The sequence below is a fragment of the Garra rufa genome, chromosome 10, assembly GCF_049309525.1.
Source record: "Garra rufa chromosome 10, GarRuf1.0, whole genome shotgun sequence".
Taxonomy (NCBI): Eukaryota; Metazoa; Chordata; class Actinopteri; order Cypriniformes; family Cyprinidae; genus Garra; species Garra rufa.
Window position 1 is genome coordinate 32293144 of NC_133370.1, and position 23928 is coordinate 32317071.

Consider the following 23928-nt stretch of genomic DNA (forward strand, 5'->3'; position numbering starts at 1 on the left):
TTACTGCTCCTGCTTCAGCCTTATTACGGCAGCAAACTTCCTTGACTATTACGCCGGAATGGGAATGTAGTTCCTAATCTTATCAGCCTAGAAAATTGAAGCTTTGCATTTCCACCGGTCTTAGTACACAATATAACTACAGAAGAGTCAAGTTTTAAATAGGACAAATATCGAAACTCGTTGGTCATTTTTGAACGTGATGCTATTGGTCTAATAGGATTCAATGATCTATGCTAAGCTATGCTAAAAGTGATATCGCCAGAACAGGAAAACGGCTGAATGGATTTCAAAACGGTAAAACTCAACTTATTAACTCGGGGGGAGTTGGAGAATGAGCCTATTTCCAAAAAAAGTGGAGTGTTCCTTTAAAGACACTTCATTGCTGTTTCTTATGTATTTACACACTTGTGCCATCGAACTGTTGTATAAACGCGATATCACACTCGTAGCTGTGTTATATGGCTGTATATTGGCATGCTGTGATTATTTATGGTTAAATGACAGCCGTGTCGATATACAGCCATATTGCACTGCTACTAAATATGTGTGAGTAAAATATTTAAAATATATTTTAAAAAAACGGCTATCAGTGTATCAATTTAAAGTGAAGATTTATTGAATAATAACCTAAATAGCTCTAGGAATGTTGTTTATTTACATGGTTTAAAAAAAAATCAGTATTATGTTCTCTGCAAGAAATGTACTTGGAGAGCAAAGACAACAAAAAGGGCATTGCATAAATGCTCATTTCATGAATACTCAGGAGACAACAAACACTCACAAGATCTTTTTTTAGTATAAGCCTATTTAACCAAGAAATGCATTAATCCAACTTAGCTGCTATATTTGTTGGCTTAAAGAACACAGTATATTGTCATTTAAAAGCTCCATTGACAAGCAGTAGTTCCTGAAAGTTGTTCAGATGGGTATGTTTTTAGCATTATATTTGATCTAAGAACATTTTTTACAGTGCAGAAATGATAAAGACCTCCACTTTTCCTATGTTCTGCATCTGAACATTTTACTGACTTAAGCGCTTTCAAAGGGCTTACAACAGCACAACTAATTTGCATAAAAATGCACTTTGGTAAGTCACACTGTCCTTAAAATGGTTTGGATATTAGTGGAATATCCTACAGTATCCTAGAGGACATAAACATTTTTACAGAGGGGAAAAAAAATCAGCAAAGACTTTATTCTATGACACTCTTACAGTTCAAAGGAGATCTAAAGGAGAGTTACTGGAGCCATCTGTGGAAAAGGCAAGTACCGGAGTGATTTCTATTCTACAGAACGTCTAGGTTACGAAGGTAACCCACGTTCCCCGAAGGAGGGAACGGAGACGTTACATTGGGATCTCGCCTGAGAGACCGATCATCTCTGAGCCTTATATAAAAAAGGCCAATTGCAAATTGGCGAGTGGACGTGCGCGTCGGCCACTCCCCCGCACATGCGGGTATATAAGAAGGCGGCGCGCATCACTCAAACAGGTTTTCGCTGAAGAGCCGTCAAGCCGGCGTCAGCGCGACGCCAGGGACGTGGCAGGGGAATGTAACGTCTCCGTTCCCTCCTTCGGGGAACGTGGGTTACCTTCGTAACCTAGACGTTACCCCTTCAGTCGAATCACTTCGACGTTACATTGGGAACAAGCCCATGGAAAAGGCCACGACCCTGACGCCGCGTTACGCAACAACTTCACGTGCTGACAAGTATACGTGCCGGCAGGCGAAGTGTAACGTAACCTTCCCAACGCCCTGGGGCCCAATAAGGGGGCCCACCAGGGATGCCAGTTGTACTGAAGCATGGGTTGGGGGGGCGGAGCACATGAAATTCTACATGTGGAAATAAGAATAATTCAATATATCCATAAAGGTTTTTAGGGATACACGAGGGAAACAGCGGTCTCCTCCGCTGGAATAAATAAAAACTAAGCCACAACCTGCGGGGCGAAGGAGACCCAGGCAGGATCACAGTGCAGGACTACTCCGCGCCTAGCCCTGACTGCGGGGCAGGAGGACCCAGGGTTCGCCGGAGGGAACATTCTGGGAAATAGCGCACGGATCCACGTGGGAATGGCGCAGCAAGCCGACACCAGCCGGTCTTCCCGCTCACCTGTGAGTCCTTATGTTAGGACACGGGAGAACGGCCTCTACGCAAGGTTGGAGAACCAAGCGAAGGTAGGGTGTCGCCCAGCCCGCAGCTTCCGGTTTATACATCTGCTGGTGAGGTGCCATGAACCAAGGATCACGGCTGTCCCTGGGTATAACAGGGAGAGGCATCTACCACCATTTAGCCAACCTCAGTTCGGGGAGCATTCCCTTTCTGCTGAATCCCGAGGCAGATGAAGCTGCTGGTGCGGCTGAAGTGCCGAGTGATTCAGTCTCACATATTTAACGACACAACATAGCACGACTGGGTCTGCCTCCTCCAGGGCAGAGCTTGCAGGTCCACCACCTGATCGCGGAAAGGCGTGGTGGGGACCTTGGGCACCGGGCCGGGGTCTCGACGGTAACGTGGAAGACGCCGGGCCCGAATTCTCGACACACTTTGCTGGCAGAAAAGCTTGTAGGCCCTCTTAATGGGAGCCAGGGCAGTCAGGAGCGCTGTCTTAATGACAGGAATTTTAGCTCGACTGAGGCCAGTGGCTCCAATGGAGCGACCCGCGGCCCTGAAGGCGACGGGGAGGTCCAAGAGGTATGAGGTGCGTGCTAAGCACCTCTGAGGAACCTGAGCTTGTCGGTAACCTACCCTCTTAAAGGAAGCCAGGGCAGTCAGGAGTGCTGTCTTAATGACAGGAATTCTAACTCGACTGAGGCCCGAGGCTCCTAAGGAGCAACCCGCGGCCCTGAAGGGCGACGGGGGGGTCCCAGAGGGTATGAGGCGTTACTTGACAGAGAAAACTTGTAGGTCTCCTGCCCTCTTAACGGGAGCCAGGGCGGTCAGGAGCGCTGTCTTGATGACAGTAATGCTAGCTCGACTGAGGCCAATGGCTCAATTGGAGCGTCCCGCGGCTCTGAAGGCGACGGGAAGGCCCCAAGAGGGTGTGGGGTGCGTTCTGGGCACCTCTGGGAAACCTCACGGCCAGTGAATGCTTACCTACTTAGCTCCATCTACTGCATGTGATACGCGGCGAAGCAGCGGCATATACTTAAAGAGTGAGGGGACAGTCTGCGCTCAAACTCTCCTGCAGGAAGGGAAGCATACTGCAACCGTGTAACTCTGTGGAAAGCCAGCAAATAGACCTCATCTCAGTGCGAGCCTGCCTCTAGTCAAGGGAGCTCGGACTGAGTGATAATTGTATCACGGCCTGAGAAGACCGGAGAGGTCTGGGTGTCATACCGTGCCCTACAGGGAGGGACTGCCGCGAGGGAACGGTTACTAGACCTGAGTCCGGGTGGGCCATTCTTGTAGCGCAACCAACAGACTTACTCCTCGTCCTCCCTGGACTTGCACAGAGTCTGTGCAAGGAGGCTCACTGGGGAAGGGCGTACTTGGGCCCCGGAGGTCAGCTGAGTGCCAGCGCTACTCTGAAGGAGGCAGCTGGCAGTGAGAGCAATCGGGGGCGAGCGGATGTGGCTGGCCTACCGATATGCTCCAAACTAGCTGCGTCACGGGGTGGAGTCGCCATCCTGCAGGTGGTGGACTGCCGTGAGAGCCGATAGGCTGCACGGTTGAGTTTACCTGCTTCAAGTGAATGGCAAGTAGCAAAATGTGCCACGTACTCCCTGGGAGCAGATGGAGAGGCTGTAAGCCTCTGTCGTACATGGCAACCCAACCCGTGGTAAGCCACGGGCTGGCTTGTCGGCCAAACTGCGGGAAAACGCCAGTCCGGAGTGGGCCGAGATGCCATGCCCATCCTGGGACTCGATCGTGCTGAAGCGGTCTCACATGAACAAGCTTAGCGGCTCTTAGTGGCTAGAGCTGTCATGTGCCCCAGGAGCCTCAGTTGAGAGGACCGCTATGTTGTGCCTGATTGACTCAGGAACTACAGCACTGACTGCGCGCTCTAGGTAGTAAGGCGGGCTGTCTTAAGGACCGAGTCAGGCTCCCGACCGAGGAAACGAATTCCCTCGGTTGGCCTGAAGGACCAGATGGCGGGGGTGCCGAGGCACCAAGTCCCTATGTTCGCACAACGGAACTCACGAGTGGGCTGGTAAAGCACCAGTCGAAGAGACGGTTGAAGACGCGAATACCTGTCTGCCGAAAAAGGGGACAGGGGAGCTCCCATGGCCTAAAGAAGGCAGGAAGGAGAGGGACTAGCCAAATGGAAGCACCTAGCGCTGAGCGCTCGACCCCCGGGGCAGACCGCCGGAGGGGTGTGCGCCGGGGAAGATCGAGACGAGACAGCGGGTGCCCTTCAGGCAGATGGCTGCAACCCAGCCCTGGAGACGGAAACATAGCTGTATGTGCTTCGTCGTGAGCGAGTGTGCCGACAGCCTGAAAGGGATCGGGACAGAGCTCCATCCAGGGCGGGTATTAACCCACCACACTAACTGGACACGTGAAGTCGAGACTGAAAGGTCCCGACCTCGTCCCGGGGGAGGGACAGGCTGGATCGCGTCCTTCGCCAGTAGGAACGCGACCTCCGCAAGCAGAACAGAGGCACGCCTGCCCGAATAAGAAAGTAAGGGGTACCTCTGAGTCTGGGCGGACGCCTGGGGCCGGGCCGTACCGTCCGTATCAACCATCGTAGTGGTATCAAGGGAACGTTGACCGACGTGACCGTGGTGGGGCAGCCTAGGGGGAGACAGGGAAGGAGACAGAACCCAGAAGGATGAACGTCCTGGAGAAGTGTCTAACTGCACTAAGCAGTGCTTACCTTCTTCCCTGGATCCCGCGCTGGCGAAGGCCGGCCGCGAGTCTGGTTCCGAGGAGTGTAAGTGCTGCTCAGAAGGAAACTCGAGGCCGAAGCCAGAGGTGAGAAATTGCTCTTTTTGAGAAAAAGTGGGTACCGTCGACGAAAGCCGACGGCAGCATTGAAGTACACAGTGGCTCCCGGCCCTCCACCGGGAGCGGGGAGCGTAGATTGTTAGCATCCCCTAAGGAGCAGTCTCAATCACCTCTGGAGGCCCGCGTCAGGGACGTTTCGCAGTTTTCTTGCGGGTGTTTCGGGCCGATCCCTGTGCCGCGGGCGGCGCCACTCTCCTGCGGCTGGCTCTGCGCTTGCGGGCCCTTCTCGCCGACCTGGCGTCGTGGGCCTCCGCGGTGGGGCGAGCCGTAGATGTTGCGGCCGCAGGGGGGCGCCCTCGGCGACGTGCAGGCGGAGGCGGTGCCTCCGGCGGCGGGATGGAAGCATCGCGGCGGGGCAGGATGTGAAACGCCTCCGTCTGTCTCTGGGCTGCCGAGAACTGTTGGGCAAAGTCCTCGACAGAGTCGCCGAATAGGCCCCTCTGGGAGATGGGAGCGTCGAGAAAGCGTGCTTTGTCGGCATCTGCCATCTGGGCCAGAGAGAGCCACAGGTGTCGCTCCTGGACCACAGCCGTGGACATCACCTGACCAAGGGCCCGCGCCGCGACCTTCGTCGCACGAAGGGCGAAGTCGGTGGCAGCGCGGAGTTCCTGCATCGTACCTTGGTCGGGACCACCCTCGTGCAGCTGTTTCAACCCCTTGGCCTGGTAGACCTGCAGGGTTGCCATCGCATGCAGGGCCGAGGCGGCCTGGCCCGCAGCGTGAAAAGCGCGGCCCGCAAGGGCGGACGAGCGCTCACACGCCTTGGACGGGAGACGCGGCCGGCCCCGCCAGGTGGCAGCGCCACGCGGGCAAAGTTGCACCGCCATAGCGCGCTCGACCTGGGGAACCGACGCATACCCCCTGGCCGCCCCGCCATCAAGGGTGGCGAGGGGAGAGGAGCCGGGCAGCGGGCGAGATGAAAAGGGCGCCCGCCAGGTCTTAACCAGCTCCTCGTGCACCTCCGGGAAGAATGGCACCGGGGGAGGGCGAGGCGATGCCGCCGGAGCCGTCCCCAGGAACCAGTCGCCCAGCCGAGAAGGATCGGCCGAGGCCGATGGAGTAACCTCCAGGCCGATCCCCCTGGCGGCTCGGAGGAGCATAGCCGAGAGCTCGGAGTCTGCCTCCGACGGGGCAGCAACCGCGGAGGGGCGCCGCGCCGCCGGAAGAGCGTCCTCACCCCCTGACTCTCCCTCTGACGCAGCGTCAGACATCTCTTCCTCCTGAGGAGCGCCAAAGGAGACGCCCAGCCCGGCTGGCGGGGAGGCGTACTGCTTTGACATCTCGACGGGGGTATGCTGGCGGGCGGAAGACCGCAGGGCTTTTGGAGCCGGCGGAACGTTCGGCACCGTGACTCGAAATTCCCCCTCGTGCCTCGCCACAGCGGCGGAAAAATTCCGCAGGCCGTGGGGCGCGAAGGGGGGCCTGCCCGCGAGCGAGCGGCGAGTCCTCAGCATTCCCATGGTCATGCTTTCGCAATGAATGCATGAACCATCCGTGAAAGCTGCCTCAGCATGTTCAATGCCCAGACATGTGAAGCAGCTTTCATGTCCGTCCAGTGAGGTGAGGAAACTGCCACACCCAGAAGCGCACGGCCGGAAAGCCATTCTGAAAAGAACGTCTTTACACAGCCGTGAGAAATTGCTCTTTTAGTCCCGGTCTGCCCAGGGAGGAAACCGCGGCACCACTGTGCATTCAATGGGGCTTGCTCGCTGGAACGCAGGAGGCTTTTATGGCCGTGAAAACGGCCGCCCGCGGGACCCCGCTGGCGGCGCCGAGAAATTCACTCTTTTAGTTTGTCTCTTTCAATCGGCGCACACCAGCAGAGAGAGCAGCAGGAACGTGAAGTTTTCCTTTTTCTTGAGGAGAGAAGGCTTGAGCATACCGGCTCTGAAAGCGAAAGTCTGTTTGAGTGATGCGCGCCGCCTTCTTATATACCCGCATGTGCGGGGGAGTGGCCGACGCGCACGTCCACTCGCCAATTTGCAATTGGCCTTTTTTATATAAGGCTCAGAGATGATCGGTCTCTCAGGCGAGATCCCAATGTAACGTCGAAGTGATTCGACTGAAGGGGTAACACTTGAATTGTGCTAGTCCGACCTCTATAAACCCCATCAGAATGGAACAATATGATGAATAGCAGATGCTGGGATCATGAGAAAAATATGACTGTTTGATGTTTGGGTGCAGTTTTGCAGTCTACAAACATTCCTGTTACTGTGTTTCTCACTGACCTTTCTACAGTCCTTATCAGTAGTGGGGTTATTGCTGATCTTGAAATGGTTGAGGTCGATTACTTCCTTCATCTCATAGTTGTCCCCGCGCCTCTTGCAGACGATTACAGCAACGTCGAACAAAAAAATATGTCTGCAACATCAACACATCATGACGTGGCATGAAAGTAAAAACAAGAGTGGATTGCAGTAAAGGTTTTTTCCTTAAGCCTCACCTGTCCTGTCTGCGCTTGTCCACATTTGACACCAAACGGATTTCACCATCACCCTTCGGTCTTCCATAAGAAAGTAAGCACTGGTTCTGTGAAGGGACATTCAAGGACAGACAGGAAAACAATGATGGAATGAGTAAGATGTGCTTTTAAAAGCAGAGGTCATGTTTATTATGTAGCACTTACCAAATTCTCAATGGATCTCTGATACTGATCAATCTCCCTCAGTGTCTCAACATCTCTTTTCACCTCATTTACATACTGGGCTAAGTCCTGTTTAATGAAGGAAAAGAACACTGATCTAGATTAATGCACATATCAAAGTTTGGGATCAGTAAGATTTTTAATGTTTTTTAAAGACGTTTCTTAAGCTCATCAAGGCTGTGTTCATTTGTTCAAAAATATAGAAAAAACGTAATATTGTGAAATATTATTACAATGTAAAACACTGTTTCTTTATATTAATATACATTAAAATGTATTTTATATCTGTTATTAAAGTTGAATTTTCAGCATCACATGATCCTTCAAAAATCTTTTTTTTGGATTCTTTGATTAATAAAAGGTTAAAAAGAACAGCATTTATTTAAAACAGAAAGGTTTTCTAATAATATACACTATTGATAAAAAGTTTGGGGTCAGTAAATTTTTATTTTTTATTTTTTTGAAAGAAATTATTCCTTTTATTCATCAAGGATGTGTTAAGATAATAAAAAGTGATAGCATAGATTTACATTGTTGGAAAAGATTTATATTTTGAATAAATGCTGTTCTTTTTAACTTGTTATTTATCAAAGAATCCTTAAAAAAGAATCACAGGTTTCAAAAAAATATTTGGCAGTTCAACAGTTTCCAACATTGATAATTCTAATAATAAATCAGCATATTAGAATGATTTCTGAAGGATCATGTGACACTTAAGACTGGAGTAACAGCTGATGAAAATTAAGCTTTGCATCACAGGAATACATTATATTTTAAAGTATATTAAAATAAAAACATTGTTTTATATTGTTATAACATTTTGCGATATTACTGTTTTTCTGTATTTTTGATCAAATAAATACAGCCTTGGTGAGCATAAGAGACTTTCTTTTAAGAACATTACGAGTCTTACTAATCCCAAACTTTTTAGCGTTAGTGTATATATTAATTTATGGGAAGAAAAATAAGCTTCATTTTCAGTAACCATCTAGTCTTCAGTGTCACATGATCCTTCAGAAACCATTCTAATATGCTCATTTGGTGCTTTTATATAACATCATAAATTTTTCATTGTCACCTTTGATCAACTTCATTGATGAAAAAAATTAAAATGTTCACTAAGGAAGCATAAAATTGATCAAAAGTTATATAGATATAAATCTTGTTCACCAACATGCTTTAAAAAAAATGATCATAAGGTTTCAGGGCTTCATTACTTCTGTCATTAAACCAAAAGGAGACAAACCAAATACTAAAAAAAACATGAAAATCATGCTCTTTTCATGAAAATCTGTTATTGAATTGTGCTGATAATACAGCATAATTAGTAATAAAATAATTATGAAATTAATGAAAAACATCATGTTTTGAATGAGAAATATAGCCAGTATTTATCTCTCCACAGGAAATTATTTCATTTCATTAGCGAGTACAAACATCTCCAAATACTAAAAGAGGCCTTTCAAAGGACCCCGCTGGGATGACGTGGATCTCGGCTGATTTCCATTTTAAAAGGCAGCCGCTGCTCAAACACTCACTTATGAGTCTAAATTAAACACACCATTTTACAGGCAGGCAGGCAGGTAGATGAGTTCAGTCCCTGTCTGAGCAACTCTCACAGCTCCAATCCGGCTAAACCAATCAACACTGAGATGATAATTCCAACAAATTAAATCATCGCAGGCCTCTGTTCCATTACGCCGTCTCACATAGCCATTAATCTGCTTTCCACCTACTCTGCCAGTGAGACTGAAATGAGCCGTTGACATCACTTAATCTCATCGATATTAAAGAAAGCATTACCAAGTATATGCAGAGATGATCTTATACTGATGTTGCATGCTAAAAAGAAATCATGGCTGGTAATAAGCATGACATCTTAAGATGAGAGTTTGTGACTTTTAGTCTGTGTGTTAGCTTTGAGGCTATCTAGTGTTGTCCTGAAAACTGACAAAACTGCACTGTATTTCCCAGCCATTCGTGTTCATGATTGCAACAAAATGAAAGCATATTGGCTACTTTTAAAAAGAACCCAAAGACTTGTATGGCTTAATATAAATAATGTGTCTTACTCAAATATGTAGTAGAAAACCCATTAAAGATTTATGTTGTTTTAAAAATTGACATCGTTTTATACATGTTTTGGATTATAGGGGGCGCTATTATTTTGTTGATGAGAAATGGCTCACTCTGTGAGCTACTGGTGCTACCTGTCACTATTTTTACCGCAATACAATTGTGAAAATAAAATACTGATCCGACGACCACAGGTGGCAATGGATATAACCAACTGCTGTACCAACAATTTCTCCCCACAAGGAGTTTTAACACTCCCGGATATCGAAAATCCATGCTGAGAAGTAGTGGCTGTGGCGTCATGACAAGCATCTGCATGTTTACACCCAGCCAGGATGGCATCTAGCATTTCTTGTCTCTGCCATTTGTAAGCTCTTTCAGTAACTGTTTTCTACTAAAATTCTCAATGGCATCAGGGCTAAAGTGGAGAGAACAAAGACATGGGTCTTTAGTAAGTTTTATTTGTCCACAGGCATCTTCCCATTCTTTTCTCCTCTTCTTATTGGTGGAGGAGCAGTAAAGACTTACATGGCTTCTCTTGTTGCCTTTGACCTTAAAATAACAACCAAAAGCCATACAATGTGGCATCGTATCAGTATTTTATTTATGTGTTGTGGTAAAAAATAGCAACAGGTAGCACCAGTAAAGGAAAGGAAGGAAAGGACGTGATGTGTCCCATCCGGGTCACAGCACCAATGTAACCCCTACACCCGGGTCCTACACGCACCCCCTGAGAGCAGGTCTCGAACCCCGGTCTCCGGCATGGGAGGCGGGCGCACTGTTGCTTCATGTTGCTATTTTTACCTCAACACAACTCGGAAAATAAAATGCTAATACGATAACCACAGCTACTGAAAAAGCTTACAGGTGGCGATGGATATAATCGTAGATTTAGGCCAAATGTTGTGCCATTGATTTTTCCCCACAAGGAGTCTAAACACCCCTGGATATCGAGTGAAATCCACGCTGAGAAACTCCTTCAGTGGCTGCGGCGTCATGACAAGTGTTGACATGTTTACATCCTGCCAGGATGGCATCTAGCGTTTCTTGTCTATGCCATTTATAAGCTCTTTCAGCGGTGGTCTACTAAAATCCTCAAAAGCATCAGGGCTAAAGTGGAGAGAACAAAGACATAGGTCTTTAGTAAGTTTTATTTGTCCACAGGCATCTTCCCATTCTTTTCTCCTCTTCTTATTGGTAGAGGAGCAGTAAAGACTTACATGGCTTCTCTTATTGCCTTTCGACCTTAAAATAACAACCAAAAGCCATACAATGTGGCATCGTATCAGTATTTTATTTATGTGTTGTGGTAAAAATAGCAACAGGTAGCACCAGTAAAGGAAAGGAAGGAAAGGACGTGATGTGTCCCATCCGGGTCACAGCACCAATGTAACCCCTACACCCGGGTCCTACACGCACCCCCTGAGAGCAGGTCTCGAACCCCGGTCTCCGGCATGGGAGGCGGGCGCACTGTTGCTTCATGTTGCTATTTTTACCTCAACACAACTCGGAAAATAAAATGCTAATACGATAACCACAGCTACTGAAAAAGCTTACAGGTGGAGATGGATATAATCGTAGATTTAGGCCAAATGTTGTGCCATTGATTTTTCCCCACAAGGAGTCTAAACACCCCTGGATATCGAGTGAAATCCACGCTGAGAAACTCCTTCAGTGGGTGCGGCGTCATGACAAGTGTTGACATGTTTACATCCTGCCAGGATGGCATCTAGCGTTTCTTGTCTATGCCATTTATAAGCTCTTTCAGCGGTGGTCTACTAAAATCCTCAAAAGCATCAGGGCTAAAGTGGAGAGAACAAAGACATAGGTCTTTAGTAAGTTTTATTTGTCCACAGGCATCTTCCCATTCTTTTCTCCTCTTCTTATTGGTAGAGGAGCAGTAAAGACTTACATGGCTTCTCTTATTGCCTTTCGACCTTAAAATAACAACCAAAAGCCATACAATGTGGCATCGTATCAGTATTTTATTTATGTGTTGTGGTAAAAATAGCAACAGGTAGCACCAGTAAAGGAAAGGAAGGAAAGGACGTGATGTGTCCCATCCGGGTCACAGCACCAATGTAACCCCTACACCCGGGTCCTACACGCACCCCCTGAGAGCAGGTCTCGAACCCCGGTCTCCGGCATGGGAGGCGGGCGCACTGTTGCTTCATGTTGCTATTTTTACCACAACACAACTCGGAAAATAAAATACTAATACGATAACCACAGCTACTGAAAAAGCTTACAGGTGGCGATGGATATAATCGTAGATTTAGGCCAAATGTTGTGCCATTGATTTTTCCCCACAAGGAGTCTAAACACCCCTCGATATCGAGTGAAATCCACGCTGAGAATCTCCTTCAGTGGCTGCGGCGTCATGACAAGTGTTGACATGTTTACATCCTGCCAGGATGGCATCTAGCGTTTCTTGTCTATGCCATTTATAAGCTCTTTCAGCGGTGGTCTACTAAAATCCTCAAAAGCATCAGGGCTGAAGTGGAGAGAATAAAGACATGGGTCTTTAACCTGGGTGTTTAGAAAGTTTAATTCATCCACAGGCACTCTCACATTCTTTTCTCCTCTTCTTATCGCTAGGAAAGTAGAGAAGACTTACATTTATTCTTTTGTTGTCCTTTGACTGAAAAATTATAGCCAAAAGCCGCACAATGTGGCATCGTATTTGTATTTTATTTTCCGAGTTGTGTTGCGGTAAAAATAGCAACAGGTAGCGCCAGTAGCTCACCAAGTGCAACCATTTGATGTAATCGAAATAATGTCGCCCTCCTTAGTCCAAAATATGTATAAAAAATGTTGATTTTTTAAAATAACATAAATCTTTCATGGGTTTTCAACTACATATTTCAACAAGAGACATCATTTATGTTATATTAAGCTATACAAGTCTTAATACCTGAGGTTCCCTTTAAGGTTCCCTCTTAATACCTGAGGTTCAGTTTCAGTAAGAAATACATTAAGCAAGGAATAAAACTGCACTTGTAAAGACATTTTATGTGTTCTTTAAGCATATAATGCATTTAATAATTTTAAAATCTGTACTTTCTGAAAGATGATGCTGTAAATTCCATAAGAAATCTATACTTACTCTCATGGCATCAAGGGCTAATCGTAGGTTGCTCTTTTCTGTGTTGTCACTAGTATATTTCACCAATTCCTGTATACAAAATGAGAGAAAAATGACTTTAACACACCTCTTGTAAGATGAGCATGTTATAATTTTTAGTATAAAGTTGTGATGATATGATGATACTGTCCAGATTTCACAAAAAAGAAAAAAAAATCATTAAAACAGTGACATTCTTCAAAAGAAAGATGTAGTCTGGCATAGTATTTTATTATTTCTTATTAAAAAACAATATTTTAACAAAATTACAGACCTACGCACATCACATGTAGGGAAAATAGATACCATTTTATACCATTTTATTTATTCATTCAATCATTTTAGGTAAATCATAGCCAGATTGTACTAATATGTTCTCTCGTTTTAGTTTAGTTAAATAGTGGCCACAATCTCTTCAAAATCTTGTTGACATGTGCGGCACTGTAAAGTTCTTTACTGATTTTTTGGTCCATCAAATCATGCAGTATGGCCAGCAAAGATTAAACTTTCAACAATTTTTATATTTTTGTAAAAATGTAAATACGTTTTTAAAAACCATTGGAAGCATTTGACATATTTTAAAATAGATTTTAATTTTAAATCTTTATTTTGGTTACACATTTCAGTCACACTTATGTTAAGTCCCTGTTCTGTCATGAAATTAAGACACAACATCATCATCAAAGCTCCAAAGAGTCAAGACAAAACTGATTCACTGAAAGCTTCTGAAAAACCTAGGGATAGAACAGAGTGACCACAGTGCCAAGTTTCCAATGAGTACAGCAGGTCAATTTTGAGAGAATGCTGGACACTTTGATTTGAACCAGATTTATTCCACTATATAGAGACGAACGTCAACAGAACCTTTTGAGATCCATGCTATAACATAACTAATTAACTTGATAAACAAATCTGCCCTTTGGATTTGCGCGCAAACAGCCTCGCGAGCACACAAACACACTGGGAGAGAAATGGTGTTGCTCCAAGTGTGAAATCTGTGCAGCTCATCAGAAACATGCATTTGTTTTCAGAGTGCAATCGAATGCTGCTGGAGAGAGACAAACAGCCCAATCGCAGTGAGTAAACAAGGTGATTAGAAAGTTCAGCACTCTTTCCAGATTTACATTCTGACCCAGACCACTGCTGTGACTTTGATGGAAGCTCAAGCATGTGTGTTTGGGAATGTGTGTGTGAGGATGCGCACCTAGACTCAGGTGTGCGTATATTCCTCGTATTGGAAATATAACACGGAGCAGGAGCTTATGAAGACCCAATTACCCACCTTACGGATGAATAAGATTTCAGTGCTCGTCTTTGTAGCTCTATCAGTAAATCCTGCCCCTTTCAAACTTTCATCTTTATTTCCATCTTAAAACGTACTGCTAGTGGTGATCTGTATCTAGACCATTAGTTTTTTATCTACACTGTCATTTTGCAAATTATGAAATCTGATTCATTTGTTCAGACAGTGTGCAGAAGTCAATATCTACCGTAGCTGCCATAGTAATGACTTATGCTTCAGCACGAAGGCAAGAATGCAAGATGAAGAGAGGACTGAAAACTACATAACATAAATGACAAAAGCGTCAGACTGTATTTACTACATTTACACAAAAATAAATATGCACCGTCTAAAACTCGCACTTTCACTTATTTGCAAAAACAGATGACTTTAATTTTTAAAATTCATGTTTTTTATTATGTTGTCATGTTTTTGTGTTTGTTAGCTGTATTTTTTTTGTTGTTTTTACTTAATTAAAATAACCCAACTGCACTTTGATTGAGACTAATTGGAATGCACAATAAAAAAAAAACATGATTTAAAAAAAAAGTTATCTGTGTTTGCAAATTAACTCTTATATACTGAATGCCACATAGGAGCAATATGTGTCGTTACAATTACATCACATCACATCATAAATTACTAAAAACTACATGATCTGAAACTTTGAAGTGAAACATTTTTTCAAAAATACAAATTTAATAAGATCAGGATTATCTTGGTTAATTACAACTAAAAAAGTTAAATAACACAAAAAAACATATCCGTTACTCAAAATAAACATGAAATGAAAATAAAATACTAAAAAAACATTCTTTTAAATACAATTAATAAAAACTTAGACATATTAAAACAAATTAACAAAAGAACACAACAAAGTGACTTAAACTTTATGATATTTTTTTTGTTAATAAAAATTGCATTTACATGTTTAAAACAAATTAACAAAAGCACACAACAAAATGACAAACTTTAACAAAACTAAAATGAAAAAAGTAAAAATAAATCAAAACTAATTCAAAATATTAATAAACTGCATAGACATTTAAAAAAATTAACAAAAGCACACAACAAAATGACTAAAACTAACCAAATTATAATAAATTATAATAAAAAAAAATAATTCAAAATGTTAAAAAACTGCATAGACGTATTTTAAAACTAATTATCAAAAGCACACAACAAAATGACTAATACTTAACTAAAATAAAATGAAAAAAGACTAACATTAAAAACTAATTCAAAATTTGTATAAAAACTGCAGACATATTTAAAAAAATAAACTAAAGCACACAACAAAATGACTAAAACTTCAAATTAAAATGAGAAAAAATTAAAAATAAATAAAAACTAATTCAAAATATTAAAAAACTGCACAGACATAATTAAAACAAATTAAAACTTGAACAAAATTAAAATTATAAATAAAAACGAATTCAAAATGTAAAAAAATGCACATATTTAAAACAATTTATCAAAATCACACAACAAAATGACTAAAACTTTGACAAAATTAAAATAAAAAAATATATAAATAATAAATAATTCAAAATGCTAAAAAAAAAATGCAGATATAATGCATAGATATATTTAAAACAAATGAACAAAGGCACACAATAAAATGACTAAAACTTTGACAAAATTAAAATGAAAAAATTAAATAATAATAATTCAAAATGTTAAAAAACTGCATAGACATAATTAAAACAAATTTTAAAAAAGCACACAACAAAATTACTAAACTTTAAATTAAAATAAGAAAAAAATTCAAATATTAATAAAAAAGATTTCAAATTAATATCATAAATTATTCATTATTCAGAATCAGATCCGAAACAACATATTTATGTGGTTCATATTGGGTTTGTAAAACTTAGATTTCATGTTTTTAGAAGGCTTCAGGCTATAAACAATTGTTAACATGCAAATATGCAAAAAAATAAATACAAAAAGACAGAGAAAGAAAGAAAGAAAGAAAGAAAGAAAGAAAGAAAGAAAGAAAGAAAGAAAGAAAGAAAGAAAGGTGCTGTCAAATGATTAATCGTGATTAATCGCATCTCAAATAAAAGTTTTTGTTTTCATAATATATGTGTATACTGTGTATATTTATTATGTATATAAATATACACGCTTACAGTAAATATATTGAAAATATTAACATGTATTTACACGTATATATTTATAATCATATAACTGATATTATATATAAATATTTGTAATATATAAACAACATATTTTTCTTGCTGCAATGCTACAACAGGATACTGAAAATGATGTCTGAGTCATTCCAGAGGAAGTGGGCACGATGTGTTTGAGAACAGGGCTGCATGGGGCAGAGTGTCAGATACACTGCCACCTGTCCCTGCTTTTGTTTGTGTGTGTGGGTGTGTGTGTGTGTGTGTGTGTGTGTGTGTGTGTGTGTGTGTGTATTAGGCTGGCAGGTGTGTGGCGACACACGTCTCTAACACTTGTCCACTCGCTTCTGTTCTCATGCCATCTCTGTCCTGTGGTGAAGGACCTCTCGTGTACAAAACTTTAGCATGGACTATTGTAGCAACTCATGATTATATTATATTATATAGATATAAAATACTTATAGTTAACCTAATAAAAGTGACTTGGCTTATTAGGAAACATGGTTTTTATTGTAAATTAACAATAAAATCATCTAGAAACGCAATAGATGCTACTACTGTTTTCATATAATTTCATATAAACTACTATTTTCATATAACTTTTCAACTTTTGTTTTTGTAAAGGCAAACATAGTGAGGTTAAGTAGATTTGTTTGGTCATAGTACCTCTATTGGTCACTTCAGGAAAATTAGTACAACTATTTTTAACAAATTAAATGATTTTTCTTAGACAAAACTACATATTTTGAAAGTCTGAAAGGTCTGAACACTATTGGGACCTCTGTGACTTTCACTGTATGGAGAAATAAAATCTTTCTTTTTTTTTTTCAAAATATCTTTTGTGCTCCACCGGAAAAAAGTCAAGCCATGCAAGTTCGGAGTGTCATAAATTATTTAAATTTCAGGAGAACATTACCTTTAAAATATGTCAATACACCAAGTTACAGGCTCACTTCTAGTTGGTCTAGTTAGTAAATCTGGTTGGATGGAAATGAAATCCACCAAGTACATTGATCTTGGTGAGTCCCAAGGAATAAGAGGGGAAAATATTTTATTCTAGACCATTCTGTTCAATACGGTTGCTAGAGGGATTGAGAGACTGACCTCAAATTTGAATCATTTTACTATTTAACAGCATGGATACCTTACAAAGTAAGTTACTTATCATCTGTCAGTTTGCAAAACACTGCAGGTTCTTCAACTAAAGTCATTTTGAAATCTAAACTGGTCCTTTTTATTCTGTTAATACATTTTCTAAGCCATTGTGCACAATTGTTCTCAAAAGTTATTAAATTATCTTTATCTCTCATCCTACATCCCCAAATGATAAAACCAAATTCCTCTTTACATTTTTGGATATCCTGTAATGCTCAAAAATGCGTCAAATTATCCTATTAAATTGGTTGTGACTGCAGTTTCGTGTTGACTTTAATGTAATGACCTCTTGCATTGATTTGAACAAGCTGTATTTCTTTTAGATTTGTTTTTCTCTGTACAAAAGAGGAAAGTAAAACTTTCCTACAGCAGTGGTGACAAATTCTTTAAGTTCATGTAGCGTCGTGTTCAGAAAATAAGAGAAAACTAGCCAGACAGCTCCCCCATGTGGTACATATTAGTAGGACAACCAAACAGGGCCATTTGCAGCTCAGCAAAAATTGTGTTAAGATTTGCTCTAGTGTTAACTCAAAGTGTTAAAAGAGGACATTACATAATGTTAATAGTTTGTATGTTACTGTACCTGAAGCAGTAGCGGGTATTTCAGCACTCGCTGCATGGGGACCACAAGCAAGTCCCTCAAAGTGAATTTCCCATTGTTCGCTCTCTTCGAACACTCCTGCAACACAAAATAAACTAAATCTGGAAAACTGAAGACTCTAAAACAATCTTTTGGTGATGTGGGTATGAGAAAAGCACATTCTAAATGAAAGTAGCTTTTCTGGTTCATGAGAAAATGAGAATGAAATATTGTAAATATGACAGAAAATGAAACCTCTAGTTTCAGTCGGACGCCCTCTTTTTCCTTACAGATGAAGTCCAACAGAGAAATGGCTGATTCTACATGACTGCAGTATTTTCCATAGAGCAGAAGCCTAAAGTAGACACAGGGTAAATGCTAGCAAAAACACACACATCAGCAGTGCTTAGCAATATCATTCTAGAAATATGAAATATTAACTAGCTCTGCAGAAATTCAATGAAAGCTCTGCAGATTTCCACAAAATTTGATTCTAAACTAATTTCGTCATCTGTCACCATTTTACATGTTTAATTCGTTTTTTCTCAATTGCTTTTTGAGAAAATTATATATAAAATGTAATAATATTTATGATAATTTGATTATCATTTGGTTTATTTTTATACTACATTTTGAGGTTTATGTTTAAAATGACACCAGTGAGGTAAGAAAAAGAAATGTATGCAAGTGTGTGTGTACTAGTCTGCTAGTATATATATATATATATATATATACACACACACACACACACTACCAGTCAAAAGTTTTTGAACAGTTAAGATTTAAATGTTTTTTAAGTCTCTTCTGCTCACCAAGCCTGCATTTATTTGATCCAAAGTACTGCAAAAAACAGCAGAATTATTAAATATTTTTACTATTTAAAATAACTGTTTTCTATTTGAATATATTTTAAAATGTAATTTATTCCTGTGATCAAAACTACATTTTCAGTATCATTAGTCTTCAGTGTCCCGTGATCCTTCAGAAATCATTCTAATATGCTGATTTGCTGTTCTAGAAACTTTTTATGCTATTATTAGAATTATCAATATTTGTATATAAAACAGTTAAGTTTTTTTTTTTTTTTTTCATAATTCTTTGATGAATAGAAAGACCCAAAGATCAGCATTTATCTGAAATATTTTTTGGGGGAAAGAAATTATAGAAATTAATATTTTTATTTAGCAAGGATGCTTTAAATTGATCAAAAGTGAGACATTTATAAAGTTATAAAAGATTTCTATTTCAGATAAATGCTCTTCTTCTGAACGTTCTATTCATCAAAGAAACCTATTATATAATATTAGAATGAATTCCCGAAGGGTCATGTGTCTAAAGTAATGATGCCAAAAATTCAGCTTTGACATGACAGGAATAAATTACATTTTAAAATACATTTAAATAGAAAACAGTTATTTTAAATAGTAAAAAATATCTTAGAATTTTACTGTTTTTACCTTAAAAAAAAAACATTAAAAAGTTCAAAAGCTTTTGACTGGTAATGTAAATGATGTTCTTCTGAACTTTCCATTCGTCAAAGAATCCTTAAGAAAATATATCATGGTTTTCACAAAAATATTAAGTAGTTTTCAACAGTGATACTTCTTTGTAAGATCCTTTAAAAAAAATCATTCTAATATTCTGATTTTCTGCTCAAAAAAACATGATATTATGTTAAACAACAGCTGAGTAGATCTTTTTCAGGCTTCTTTGATGAATAAAAAGTTCAGAAGAACAGCATTTATCTAAAATAGAAACAACTTCTCTTTTGAATGGTGTAGTGTATAATGTCACAAAAGCTTTTTATTTCAGATAAATGTTGATCTTTGGATCTTTCTATCCATCAAAGAATCCTGAAAAAAAATGTACTCAACTGTTTTAAATATTGATGATAATAATAATAATAACAAATGTTTTTTGAACAATAAACCAGTATATTAGAATGATTTCTGAAGGATCATGTGATCATGTGACACTGAAGACTGGAGTAATGAAGCTGAAAATTTCGCTTTGATCACAGGAATAATATATATATATATATATATATATATATATATATATTTACAGTGGGTACGGAAAGTATTCAGACCCCCTTAAATGTTTCACTCTTTGTTATATTGCAGCCATTTGATGAAATCATTTAAGTTCATTTTTTTCCTCATTAATATACACACAGCACCCCATATTGACAGAAAAACACAGAATTGTTGACATTTTTGCAGACTTATTAAAAAAGAAAAACTGAAATATCACATGGTCCTAAGTATTCAGACCCTTTGCTGTGACACTCATATATTTAACTCAGGTGCTATCCATTTCTGATCATCCTTGGGATGGTTCTACACCTTCATTTGTCCAGTCCAGCTGTGTTTGATTATACTGATTGGACTTGATTAGGAAAGCCACACACCTGTCTATATAAGACCTGACAGCTCACAGTGCATGTCAGAGCAAATGAGAATCATGAGGTCAAAGGAACTGCCTGAAGAGCTCAGAGACGGAATTGTGGCAAGGCACAGATCTGGCCAAGGTTACAAAAAAATTCTACTGCACTTAAGGTTCCTAAGAGCACAGTGGCCTCCATAATCCTTAAATGGAAGACGTTTGGGACGACCAGAACCCTTCCTAGAGCTGGCCGTCCGGCCAAACTGTGCTATCGGGGGAGAAGAGCCTTGGTGAGAGAGGTAAAGAAGAACCCAAAGATCACTGTGGCTGAGCTCCAGAGATGCAGTCGGGAGATGGGAGAAAGTTGTAGAAAGTCAACCATCACTGCAGCCCTCCACCAGTTGGGGCTTTATGGCAGAGTGGCCCGACGGAAGCCTCTCCTCAGTGCAAGACACTTGAAAGCCCGCATAGAGTTTGCTAAAAAAAAAACTGAAGATGGTGAGAAATGAGATTCTCTGGTCTGATGAGACCAAGATAGAACTTTTTGGCCTTAATTCTAAACGGTATGTGTGGAGAAAACCAGGCACTGCTCATCACCTGTCCAATACAGTCCCAACAGTGAAGCATGGTGATGGCATGGGGGTGTTTTTCAGCTGCAGGGACAGGACGACTGGTTGCAATCGAGGGAAAGAAGAATGCGGCAAAGTACAGGGATATCCTGGATGAAAACGTTCTCCAGAGTGCTCAGGACCTCAGACTGGGCCGAAGGTTTACCTTCCAACAAGACAATGACCCTAAGCACACAGCTAAAAGAACGAAGGAGTGGCTTCACAACAACTCTGTGACTGTTCTTGAATGGCCCAGCCAGAGCCCTGACTTAAACCCAATTGAGCATCTCTGGAGAGACCTAAAAATGGCTGTCCACCAACGTTTACCATCCAACCTGACAGAACTGGACAGGATCTGCAAGGAGGAATGGCAGAGGATCCCCAAATCCAGGTGTGAAAAACCTGTTGCATCTTTCCCAAAAAGACTCATGGCTGTATTAGATCAAAAAGGGTGCTCCTACTAAATACCTCCTACTTAGGACCATGTGATATTTCAGTTTTTCTTTTTTAATAAATCTGCAACAATGTTTATATATATATATATATATATATATATATATATATATATATATATATATATATATATATTCTCAATTAACTTTATCTTTTACAAATGTTTAGATGTTTTTATTGAAAAATAAAATGAAGATATTTTTGTGCTTGAATGTACTGGTTTTATACAGTACCTGTCCTTGTAAATAATAAAGATTTGGTGGAGGTTTTCCGCATTTTTATTTTGAACAGAATCTTCAATCTCAGCAAATAGGCTTTTGTGAACTTTAACCAGGTCCTGTAAAGCACACATATACATATAAAAAATTACATTTGGTGGAAATGTTAAAAAGAACATTAAAAAAAAATGTTCGGCTCTACTTACTGGTATATTGATGAAAACCTTGTCGATTTCTACTGCTGAGATGAATTTTATCAGTGGAATCATAAAGTACTGTAAAGACAGAAAATGTTTTTTTTAGCTCCATGTAGAAAAGTTATATCCTACATAGTGTGGCAACAGTGGAGCAGCTGTCCATCACTAGATGTGAAGCACGGTAAGATAAAATTCTCCATCCTGAGAAGGTGAATCTCACCTTCTCAATAGTCTCGAGGGTCTCAGTGTATTTGGCTTCTGTCTGTTTGATCTCCAAAAGACAGCAGCTTCTGATGTCCACCTCGGCCTGTTTCTGTCAACACAAACTCACTTATTCAGTCTACACTAGAGCCAACCATCCAAAAAAAAAAAAAACAGCTTAAAACACAACCTAATAAAGTTTAAAAGGGTCACAATGCAACTCAGAACAGAAGTAATGATTTTTTCTGGTGCTTTTCATGTTTACAGTGAATTTACTCATTAAGATACTTAAGAAACAGCAACCATATTTCTGGTAGGAGTAGGAGTAGGTGTTTTACAAAGGAAACCAACACTTTGATATATTAGGAGAATATGCGTGTGTGTTACTGAGTCATTTGGGTACCACTTGAGACGCAGCAGCCTCTGTCCTCATCAGATCCTCATACACCTCTCCTCCCTCTACATCTTCGTATACTGGATCATATATATCTTCCTCCAGCTCCTCACTGTTCACACAAACAAATTCAGATTAAGACTATTAAAACATGAACATAGTATCGATACACAACAGTTCTGGTCAAAACACTCCTGGTTTTTAAATTCAATAGATCACGCATCTATTTTTACAGAAAATTCCTGTGTAACTTCCTGTTTTCACACTTATTAATAATCAGCCATTCATATTCCTCCCACACAACACCTAAGTAGCTTATGGATCTCATACAATACTGAAAATACGAATTGTTCCTCTGAAACAACATATACGTGAGTGACAAAACCGCAAGAGCTAATGAGTAATTTTCAGTTGAAAACTAATATCTCATTACCTCCAATACTTTATACTTACTCAATAAGATCTGCCAAATGGATATATATGTCTTCATTTTCAGTGCTTTCCTCTGTGGGAAATGCCCTGTGAAATACAGAACCCTTTGTTTTAGCTTAGAGAATAAGACGATTTTTAATGTGTACAACTGATTCTTTTCGTGCATTATAAAAGCAAACTGACCTGATGCCTTTCTGTTGTGCAAAAGGCGTATGAGAGAGCTTTGATAGGGTGTCAATGACCTGGAAAGACAAAAGGCAGTTTGTTTGCTAATTAGAAATGTGTGTCAGCCGGTTTCCGTTTTTGGTCTACGTACAGTATATGAGTTTGGCTTATCTGCAGTCAATGTGTGTGTGCATGTTTCTCTGGTCTTTTGAGACAAAAAAGTATTCAGTTTCTCAAAAGTAAACTGTTTAGAATGCCCTCTGCAAATAAAAAAAAAAAAGCCAGCCAGCAGCATGTTCTTAAATTTTGCAACTTTAAAAGATGTCAGATGGCCTCATTTGGACATACTGTATGCACATATTTTTGTTTTTAATTTTAACAAGCTTGTTGATCACTTTAGTCCGAACTTCAGTTTATGTGATGTTAAATTGTTTTGTGATGCAATGCAAGTTGTTGGTGTTGAAGGTGGAATTTCTGTTGATTTAATACTCAACAAAAAACCTGCAGTTTAGGTAAAATGCACCAAACGAGTTTTAAAGGCACAAAAAAGTTGATTTCTAAGAGTTTAGGCTGGAATACATCATGACTTTTGCCTTATTTACAATTTGGACTTGAATAAACTGTTACAGTCCAGTTTTTCCTTTTTGACTATTTACAAATTCAGTAAGTGTATGATGCCTAAAGTTTTCAAATCATATTTACTTCATATTATATTTACTTATTTTAATGTATTATTATTTACCTACAGTACAGACCAAAAGTTTGGACACACCTTCTAGAGTTTTCTTTATTTTCATGGCTATGAAAATTGTAGATTCACACTGAAGGCATCAAAACTATGAATTAACACATGTGGAATTATATTTAATTCTATAAAATTTTTAATTCTATACATACTATATATACTGCACAACACAACTGATGGT

The 23928-nt window shown here is 40.4% G+C and overlaps 1 protein-coding gene across 1 annotated transcript in view; it reads right to left on the reverse strand.

The window, feature by feature from the left end:
* vav3b (vav 3 guanine nucleotide exchange factor b) overlaps positions 1–23928 on the reverse strand; it is a 96824-nt gene that overhangs the window by 56261 nt on the left and 16635 nt on the right. The window contains exons 3-14 of the mRNA XM_073848953.1: positions 23021–23079; positions 22859–22924; positions 22415–22517; positions 22031–22123; positions 21820–21888; positions 21629–21732; positions 18205–18304; positions 17953–18048; positions 12780–12848; positions 7580–7666; positions 7397–7482; positions 7182–7314 (exon numbers count right to left, since the gene is read on the reverse strand). Of these exons, the coding sequence (XP_073705054.1) occupies positions 7182–7314; positions 7397–7482; positions 7580–7666; positions 12780–12848; positions 17953–18048; positions 18205–18304; positions 21629–21732; positions 21820–21888; positions 22031–22123; positions 22415–22517; positions 22859–22924; positions 23021–23079 (1065 nt within the window). The remainder of the gene's footprint in view (positions 1–7181; positions 7315–7396; positions 7483–7579; positions 7667–12779; positions 12849–17952; positions 18049–18204; positions 18305–21628; positions 21733–21819; positions 21889–22030; positions 22124–22414; positions 22518–22858; positions 22925–23020; positions 23080–23928) is intronic.